Raw genomic sequence first — 9,736 nt, 5'->3', positions numbered from 1 at the left:
ATCATTTTTCCATTTGCTTTATATCCCAGTCCAAGGACTCATGGCCAGAGTATTCCCAGGAGGTGAAATGTGGGTACAGAGATTTAAGTATGGCCACAGTGTGATTTTAAGTGATTTTTCTGGGAATCTAAGCGCTGCTCAGGTGGCATTCTGGGGGTTGATTGAGGATGAAGTGCACAAGATTTGCACAAGGTGTGAAGAGTAAATCTGAGCTGGGGGTGGGCAGTGTTAATTTTTCTTCAGTTTAAACCCACAGGCCACCCTACATCTGAGAGGTCCAAATGAGCAAACAGGGAGCAGTGGCACTGCAGGGGAGCACTGGGAAACACCTGAGAGAGTGGAAGGAGCAAAGCCGTGTGCTGAGAGGTGCCAGACCTGCGTTTTCTAGCTTCCCTCTTCCTCGCGGCAGCAGCAGCATTCTCTCGAGCAATCCTCTCAGATGCAACAGCTGCGGGGACAGAAACAGGCTGGCCTCTTCCCCAGGGGACAGCCAGAGGTGACAGCAGGCAGCTGGACCCTGGAGCCTCCAGGGGTGTCTCTGTGGTGACTCTGGCCCAGGAGACACTGAGGGAGCTCTTCACTACTGGGTTACTGGGACACACAGATGATGGACTTTGGACCTGGTTAGCTTAAGAGATTTGCTAACAGGATGCCTTGGCAAGAGCAAACAGAACTTTGAGGATTAAATCAGGATTGCAAGAAGATTCAATCAGACGAGTTTACTGGAAAACTACATCAGACTTCTGCAGGCAAGAGAGGTTTAAAATGTATAAGTTTGTTTATGTGATTTTTAACTCAATCATTGTAGTAAAACATTACTAGCCTTCCTAAAACAGTCTATAAGCATTTGTAGTCCACAATAAAATTGGATTCTTTGACCACCTCACAGTCTCCCCATCTCTCACATCATCACTGATACTTCACCTCTCATAGTTTGACCTCCTCAGCATCTGCTTCACAGAAATCCCCCAGTGCCACCCTCCCTAGCTGGGAGAGCACAGCCTGTGGTGGGTGGATAGGCCTTTCCTTCTGGAGGAGCTCCCCAGGGGTGCTGAATGTCTGGGAGCCCACCTGGCCTCTTGCCTGCACTCACCGAGTGCTGCCTTCGTGAGCTGCAGGAGCTCCTCTTCCCTGCTGGGGCTGCTCACAGCCAGCTCATCTGCTATCATCCTCTGGGATTCTGCATCAGAGAGAGGAGAGGGCACAGACCCCATGAACATTACCTCTGGTTACAACAGCCCTTCAGCCCTGGCTCTGAGGACTGGGTTTTGTCACCTTTCCTGTCCCCTTGTGTGTCCTGCCCCATGATCTACCTGTAACACTGCATTTCTTGGGTAAAACTGTGGGCACACCTCTAAAAAAACCAAGCTACAGGGGTGCTACAGGTGACTGCTGTCACTCTCAGTGCAGCACAGAAAATTGGTGTCATTCCCAAAAGATTGCATGACAGAACAAAGCTGAGGGGTTACACCAGTGGCACCAGCATGGGCAGTCCCAGCATCCTCAGAAGGCCAAAATGTGGAACTGGGGTGACAGGAGCCACTGCTGGCCTTGGGCTTCAGCCACTTTGCTGCAGCCTTCATTTGGCCTGGTGATGCAGGACAATGCAGGGATATGGCATTTGGTGCCCCTGGTACTGGCAGGAGGGAATCTGGCCCTTGTCTAAAACCCCAGTGGACAGTTTTGACTGATTTTGACAGGAAAAAAAAGCTGCCAAAAGCTTTAATTACAATGAAGGCTCCCAGACCCACTGTACCCACCCACCCTGTGATATCCGTCACCTGTTTAGGGCTACCACCAGAGCATAAACCATGTTTTACTGGCTTCAGCCAACGTCAGCCCCACCAGGGATGGAGAGCCCCCTCTTACCAGCACTGCCCAGGAGCAGCTCCATCTCTGCCTGGATGGAGCCCCCTTTCTGCAGGTCCCGAGCAGCAAGCAATTGCCAGTGCTTGGAGGAGACCCCCTCCAAGCTCCTCGTGCCATGCAGGGCCTGGCCCAGCTGCAGGGCCTGGTTCATCCTCTGGGACAGGTGGAAATGTCCCCATCTGCCAGCAGCACGGCCTGGCACCTCGGCCATGGGGACATCCATGCCTGGAGCCTGCGGTGAGAACAGGGCAGGGTGATGGCACAGAGCACCTTCCCCATCTCCAGCACTGGGCCCAGGATGCCTCAGGTTTGAGTTTTTGTGTTTTTCAGGTTCTGTGCTGCTTTAGTGTGTGCGTCTGGGCTTCACATGAGGGGATGGTGAGCTCTGTGCACAGAGCAGGGAGACAAAACAATTCCTGCTCCAGCTGGGGACCAAGGACAAATGATCCAAATCTCAGGCCCAAGAGCACAAACACCGTGGGCCGGAGAGAGAAAAACAAGAAGGATGGGACTGTATGGGCTGGAGCTGGAATTGGACAATTAACTCCAATATGCAAATGGAGCAGAACTTTTAAAGTGAGAGACCTCATGACCGGTTGTCCATTTTGTGACCATTTTGGTTCATCTTGGGTGCAGCCCTGGCTGGGCTCTTGTGCTGCCCAAGGTGGATCCATTGAGGCCTTTTAATAAATCCCTGCTTTATTCTTTAGCTCTGTCCAGCCTCTGTTCTAGGTCAGCCTTCCCAAGGCATCACCCACGTGTTTTACTGCACCTCAGACTCCAGACCTGCCTGGTTTAGACCTCTGCTTGAGCTTTAAGCAGTCTGGAAGGAATCTGTGAGAGCACAAAGCTCAGCTCAAGCTGGCTGGGACGTACAGGCAGCCAGAGGTAGGCCAGACACAGCCTTGCAGCTTTCCTGAAGGGCTCAACATCCCCCCAGGAATGCCGGAAACAACCCTGAAGGTGTCCCCAGCAGCCTGGCAGCCTCGTGTGCTGCTTTTGTTGGCTGTTGTCACCAGCTGGTGCCCTGGGAGCTCCTCCCTCATTCCCCCAAACCCTCCTGCAGGTTTTGCCTCTCCCCAAAGACAAACAGTTTGCACAGCTCGCCAAGCCCAAGGGGTAGAGTGGCTGATTTCTGGCTGGGAGCTGAGAGCAGACACCAAAAATAGCCCTGCTAAGCTGGCAGCAGCTCCCCTGACAGCGCAGCAGCAGCGCCGGGAGGAGTTTGGCTCAGGGGATGGTGCCCACAGAGAGCAGGGCCCGACCCTGCTGAAGTGCTAATTGCACTCCCAGAGCAGCTCTGGCCTCGCAGGGGAGATTTCCTCCACCAGAGGCGCTTAAAAAACACGGGCAGCTAATTAACTTCCCACTAAGAGCAGTCGGGAGCTGCCAGCTGATTTTGCTGACTTTTCCAACATGCTCAGCTCTCCCTGGCTGAGGCTCTGGGAGCCAGGTCTTTGAGGACACTAAGCCCTGACAGCCTCTCCTTAACACTTCCAGGATCAGCTGCTGATTTTACATTTTATTTTGGGAAAACAGTTGGTTTGAAGAACACCACCTGCAGTGAGAAGAACTGCCTGCACAGGTTGTGCAGGTACCAGTGCAGGTGGGATGCTCAGGGGGTTCTGGCTGCAAGGAGGTTTCTGGGTGTAATGCTGGAATCTGGGGAGGTTTTGTGGGATTTCTGATGCCAGGAGGAATAATAGTCTGGGAAGAGGGCTTGTGTGACTCTGATTTTGTATATCATCCTTTTTGGTAGAAAAAAATACGTGGAAAATTTGAGGGTGGTTGAGTCATAGGCTAAAAGGCTGCATGGCCTCTTCCCCCTGAGCTGACCAGGCACTGGTGCTGGGGCAGGGTCATCCCATGGGTGTCATGCACATGAGTCACATTGATTGCAGGAATAATTACACATTAATAGCGTGGGCAAGGAAAAAAAAGGGCAGATCAATTCCCAGAAGTGCTGGGCTCACCCATGCCTACCCTAAAAGCCTGTAATTACATTTCTCCCAGCTTTTAGGCAGGGTCACAGCTTGTCCCAGGGGAGCTCTCACAGGTTGTGGCTGAAGTGCTGCCAGCTGAACGGGATGCTGTGCTGGAAGAGCTGAGGATCATTGCCCCAGGCAACTGGAGCAGGTTAGGATCTGCTGTGTCACCCTGTGGCAGCACTGGCTGGGGATATTGTGGGATGCCAGACCACTGCAGGTAATGCTGGGCTTCTCCTCCCTCCCTCACTCCCTACCAACTTTTCACATCCCCACTGGAGCCTGCACACCCTCCAAGGATGCCCCTGTGCATCCCCCTTACCATAAACTGGAGGAATGTCCTGTCATCAGCAGCCAGAAATTCCTCATAGAGGCCACAGAGCACCTGAGGAGGAGCAAAGGGGGATTGTCCTCAGGCAGGGTGACAGTGCTGGTGCCACGGGGGGCTCACAACTTGCTGACATGCCCAGGACACGCCTGCACATCCAGCTTGGTCCATGGGGCTGCCCAGAAAGGCTGGGACTCTAAAAGGGTTTTACTGGGGTTGTGCTGGAACCATGATGGGTGCAAAAGGATGGTCCTGGAATGTGCACCTAGCCAGGGTGACCAGAGATGCTCAGTGACTGCCCAGCCCTGCTCTGCAAACCCGTGAGGATGCTCCTCTCCACTGGCCTGGTCCACTGCAAGGTGACTGCAACTTATTCCCTTCCTAATCCCTCCTCCTCTTCATTTTCCAAATGCTTCACTTCCTAAACGTCCCCAGAGCCCTCACACCAGCACAGGGGTGCCAATGCCAGCTGTACCTCCCAGCCTGACCCTGTGTACCTTGCAAATCTCCTGCTGGGCTCTGAATATCCATGGGGAGAATTCTCCATATATCAGACGGTTCCACAAACTCACGAGGGTCCTGGTCTCCAAGGGCAGCTTCTCAATGCTGCTGTCCTCCAGGTAGGTCTTGCAGATCTTCTCCCCAATCAGATGGCGCAGGAAGAAGCTGTTTTCTCTGCTGGAGTCCAGCACCACGGGCAGAAACTCCTCCAGGTCGTGCCACAGGTCCAGGAGAAGAGTCTCCAGGGGTCTGTTCTGGTGCTGCAGGAAATCTCTGAAGGGTCTTCCAGCACAAGCCTCGGCACTCAGGGCCCAGGGAAGGAAATCCAAGGTCTTGACTGGCTTTTTCAGGGATGGCAGCCGGGCAAGGGATGCAGAGGGAAGCAGGACAGGGAGGATTTTCTCCTTACAGAGGTTTTGTAGATCCTGCACTGCACTGGACTGAGGTCTGCCAGGAAATGTTGCTCCTCCTCTGCCTCCAAAGGCAGGTTGCCATGACTGCTGGGGAGTGGATCCCACAGCATCCTTATCCAGCCACAATTCCTCCCTGCTCCCAGCTGGCCCTGGCTGCTTCTCTGCTTTCACCTGAAAAGTGGCCCTTTTCAATTCTTGGCTGTCTCTCCCCTCCTTGACCAGAGCCCAGACCTCTGCTTTGGCCTTCTGGCTGCAGTAAGGCCCTGGCACACCCTGGCTCCTTTTGATGTGCATGGTGGGGAGGGGCTCTGCAAGGCCTGGGGGCTGCCAGGCAGCCTGTGATAAACGTTCCTGATATTCCTGCAGCAAAGGCCAGCACAATTCCTCTTCCTCCATCCCCATCTTGCAGTGCACGAAGAATTTAGGGAGCCAGTAACTCTGAATCATGAAAAGGACCTGTTCCTGCATCTTGCTTAGGATCTCCCTCCTGGTGCTGATGGACTGGATATGCCTGGTTTTTGGAAGAGATCCTGAGATGGATGCAGGGAATTATGACAGGGAAATGGCTCCGTGCAGGCTGTTCCCCAGGCAGAGGATGGCATCCCATCCCCCTGGGAGCAGCCAGGAAAGATCCACTCTCTGCAAGGGCAGTGCTCATCCCCAGCTCCTCTTACCCACGATGGTGGTGCAGAAGGTGAGGACGCTGGAGCCTTCACGCAGGTGAGTGGCTCTCAGCCTGTGCTCCAGGGACAAGAACAGCTCCCTCTGACTCCCATCCGACTCATCCAGACCCAGGAGCCTCTCAGTGATGAGCCAGAAGTCGATCAGTTCTTCCCCTACAGATCAGACAAGGGATGGGAGTTGGGAGGTGGGATGGTGTTCACAGGGGTCCGAGGATGAGGGAAGAGACAAGGATCTGACTCCATGTTTCAGAAGGCTTGATTTATTATTTTATGATATATATTATATTAAAACTATACTAAAAGAATAAAAGAAGAAATTTCATCAGAAAGCTAGCTAAAAATAGAAAAAAACCCAACAAAAACTTGTTGCTTGGACAAAGAGTCTGAGCCAGCTGACTGTGATTGGCCATTAATTAAAAACAACTACATGAGACCAATCACAGATCCACCTGTTGCATTCCACAGCAACAAATAATCATTGTTTACATTTTGTTCCTAAAACCTCTCAGCTTCTCAAGAAGAAAAACCTTAAAGAAAAGATTTTTCATAAAAAATGTCTGTAACAGGGAGGAGCCCCTGGAAGCCCCGAGGTTGATGAAGCCAAACCGAGGGAACAGAGCACAGCAAAGCCACGGTTGTGCATCTCCCTCCCATCTCTGCTGCTGGCCCACTGTCCAAAACTTTCCCTGGCATCTTACCCATGCCCCCAGCTCTGTGCCAGCCTCCTGGCAGGCAGGTGGGCTGTGGCTGTGGAGCATCCCGTGCCCACCTGCAGTTCCTCGGAGGAAGGCGCAGAGGTGCTGCATGCCCTGGCTCCCGCTGATGCACCTCTCCAGCAGCCACTGGTCAGCACTGTGCCAGTTCAGCAGCTCTGCTGTGGGACACACAGCACAGGTGGCATCAGGGCTTGCCTGCCAGATCCCAAGGAAACTCTCCAGCTCCCAACCTGGAAGAGGCTGCTGGAGGGAGACCAGCAAATCACCCTGAGCTGGGAGTTTTGGGCAGGCTGTGGGATGCACACGGGACGTTTGTAAGGATAACTCGCTCCTGTCTGGGACAGCTTGTCCTGCTCTTGTGCCTCTCTTCCTTGCAAATGCTCATCTTTTCTGTCCTGAGCTTGGGGCTCACCCTTAACTTCCTCCAGCTTTGAGTTTCAACCTGACTAGAGAAGCAGCAGCAATGTACTTAGGAAAAGCCTTGGTGAATTGCTTATTTTTCTGGAATGAGAATCAGTACTCCTGCTGCCACAGCTTGCTTTCCAGTGGCAGTTGACACTCAGGCTGAGCAAGTACCTAGCTGGACTGAGAAGACTCATTTTAGGGGCAAAGTGAGCAAAACCCCGAGTTGTTGCCAGTAAGAGAAACCACAGCCTGTCTTCCCAGGGCATCCCTGCCCAGCAGCAAACCCAAACCATCAGCATTCCCATGCACTAGGATGCTCTCCAGCCCCCCTCCACCCCTGAACCCCTCAGTAAACTCTGCTAGGCAGGTACTTAAATCCCTGCACATCCCCAAAAACGGGATGCGCACCGCCTTCCCAACCCGGAGCAGAGGCACGACCCAGTGGGCAGGCCCCCGGCAGCGCCAGCCCCGCAGCGAGCGGAGCAGCCGATCCGATTTCCTCCGTGCCGCGATGACTCACCTGCTTCCCCCGAGCGAATGAAAGCCAGCAGCTTCTGGCAGAGGACGAGGTGCAGGCACAGGCTGGATTTGCAGAAGTGAGGCAGACGGTGCTTTTCCAACCAAGCCAGCAAAGCCGCGGGGCTGGCATCCTGCGCTGCCCAAGGAAAGGATTAGCTGCGAGCAAGGAGCCGGATCCTGCTTGGTTTTTAGGGTGAGTAACAGGTCCCTGCCACAGGGGAGGAGGTGGGGAAGGAGCCCTGTTGCTTTACGACGATGGTGGTGCTGAGGCACAAGGGGGATACTCGAGTTACAGCCGCCGCACGTCCCCAAAACGAGCTCCTGCAGGGCTTCCTTCCTCTTCCTCGCCCGCCTTCCCAGAGCCCAGGCATGGCAGCTCCCCGGGGGCTTCCAGAGGAGCGGGGGTTCCCGTTTGCTTTGGGATCTGAGCGCTGCAAGGGCTGTGGGGAACGGGCACGAGTGGGGAGGGAGGGCTGAGCCAGCGCGGTGACCAACAGGGCTTGGCTCCTGTTGAATTCAGGAGGAATCCAGGACGAGGGGATGATGTTTGTGTCCTTCTGTGCCGCCACACATGCTCTCGGTGTTTACGGCTAGACCCCATAAACTGCAGCAGGACTTTAAATGGATCGTGCTCCGCCCAGGGCTTAACGGCGAAACGACGGCCGGGGTTGAAATGATCGCGCACAGCTGCACGAACAGAGAGCCAGAGAGGGGCCCTGGCAGTGGCAAACCGGCTCCTCCCCTCCCCTGCCCTGCCCTGCCCTGCCCTGCCCTGCCCTGCCCTGCCCTGCCCTGCCCTGCCCTCCCTGCTAACAAGTTCTCACCAGGTGGCTCGGCAGCTCTGGCCACAGGCACCACCGGCCCATGCCACTGATGTAAAGGGGTGTCTGCCCAAAAATCTGCATTAAAACAGAAAGGGAGAGCTGAAAGAGATGGAGGGTGGCAGAGGAGCACAGAGCCCAGCTGTTCTAGTTAGTCCCCACTACGTGGAATGGCATCAAATTCCCTTTTAGACCCTTTATCTCCAAGCTGAGATCCTCAGGTTTCCCTCATTTTCCAGCCTGAATGTGGTGAACTCCCAGTTTTCCTGCAGCTTCTAAAATGCCACACAAAGTTCACCTGAGGAGAGCTCTGAAAGGCTCCAGGTTTGATGGTGCAGAATGGACTTACAGGAAGGCTCAGAAAGATGTTGAAAAAGTCAACAAAAACATCATCTTGCAGCAGCAGCCCCATGTCCGTGGATGCTATGGACGCTACAGGGGGAGAAGAGAAAGTTACCTGGGCTTTGTGTGGCCAGCTGTGAGCCAGAGGAGGAGTTTTGGGGGGGAATCAGCTTTAGGGGATGTGTGGTACAAGCTTGTTGTGTGCTCGTGCAGCGGGAGGATTTGGAGCTGGGACAGTCTGTGAAATGTGATTGGGATGGGTGGCACAGGCTGTTAGGAAAGCACCAGGTTCAGGAGCATGCAGGAGCTGGGGAGTGTGAATGGCAGCCTCCCAAACAGCAGAGGTTCACAGAGGCTGGGCACAAATGTGGTGGCATCCATAGGGCAGGAGAAGGGAGGTGGCTGTAGGGCACAAGCTGTGCTCCTCTGCCCCACCCAGACAGTGGGCATAACACAGCTCATCCACCCAGGACTCAGTGCAAGTGTCAGTGGCCAACACCTCCCACCACCCTGTGAAGTTTTATTCATTTCTGGAAGATCTGGATGCAGGGAGGTGGGCTGGCATCAGCCTACTGGTGGGTGGGTGCCCCTGGAAATGCCCTCTTCCATCAAGGCACAGCTGTGCTGCAGGGAGGACCCATACTTCAAAACTTAATCATGCTTTTCCCCCCCATTTTTCCACCTTTTGGGGTGTGTTTAGAGGAGCTGAAGCCCCTAGCAAAGGGGAACTCACCAGCAGTCATCATGATGGTGCAGTGTTCCGGTGCTGGGTTCCGAAGTGCCACCCTGATTGTGACACACTCGTTTGGGTGGCTCCTGGGGGGCTGCAGCTCCCTCCAGACCTGCTTATCCTGCACAGGAGAGCACTGAGAGAGGATCTGAGCACAGTCTGGATGTGCCTGGAGAGGGGATGTGCAGGGAGTGGAAGCCAGGCTGTCCTCAGTGGTGCCCTGCAATGGGATGAGGAACTGGAACAGAGGAATTCCCACCTGAACATGAGGAAAAGCTTCTTCACTGTGATGGTAACTGAGCACTGGAACAGGTTGCTCTGAAAGGATGTGGAGCCTCCCTTAGTGGAGATATTTGAGAACCATCTGGGCACAATCCTCAGTACTGAGCTCAGGGGACCCTGCTTGAGCTGAGGTGTTGGACCA

At 54.3% G+C, this 9,736-nt stretch overlaps 1 protein-coding gene across 1 annotated transcript in view; it reads right to left on the bottom strand.

The window, feature by feature from the left end:
- Window positions 1-9,328, bottom strand: part of RGSL1 (regulator of G protein signaling like 1) — a 10,517-nt gene extending 1,189 nt beyond the window's left edge. Inside the window, exons 1-10 of the mRNA XM_030952970.1 lie at window positions 9,316-9,328; window positions 8,590-8,672; window positions 8,244-8,318; window positions 7,421-7,550; window positions 6,549-6,653; window positions 5,771-5,932; window positions 4,680-5,626; window positions 4,177-4,239; window positions 1,870-2,101; window positions 1,094-1,180 (exon numbers count right to left, since the gene is read on the bottom strand). Of these exons, the coding sequence (XP_030808830.1) occupies window positions 1,094-1,180; window positions 1,870-2,101; window positions 4,177-4,239; window positions 4,680-5,626; window positions 5,771-5,932; window positions 6,549-6,653; window positions 7,421-7,550; window positions 8,244-8,318; window positions 8,590-8,672; window positions 9,316-9,328 (1,897 nt within the window). The remainder of the gene's footprint in view (window positions 1-1,093; window positions 1,181-1,869; window positions 2,102-4,176; window positions 4,240-4,679; window positions 5,627-5,770; window positions 5,933-6,548; window positions 6,654-7,420; window positions 7,551-8,243; window positions 8,319-8,589; window positions 8,673-9,315) is intronic.
- Between the last annotated feature and the right edge of the window lie 408 nt (window positions 9,329-9,736).

The sequence above is a fragment of the Camarhynchus parvulus genome, chromosome 8, assembly GCF_901933205.1.
Source record: "Camarhynchus parvulus chromosome 8, STF_HiC, whole genome shotgun sequence".
NCBI lineage: Eukaryota > Metazoa > Chordata > Aves > Passeriformes > Thraupidae > Camarhynchus > Camarhynchus parvulus.
The sequence above is the reverse complement of the archived record's forward strand: the minus strand, read 5'-3'. Positions and strand labels throughout refer to the sequence as shown.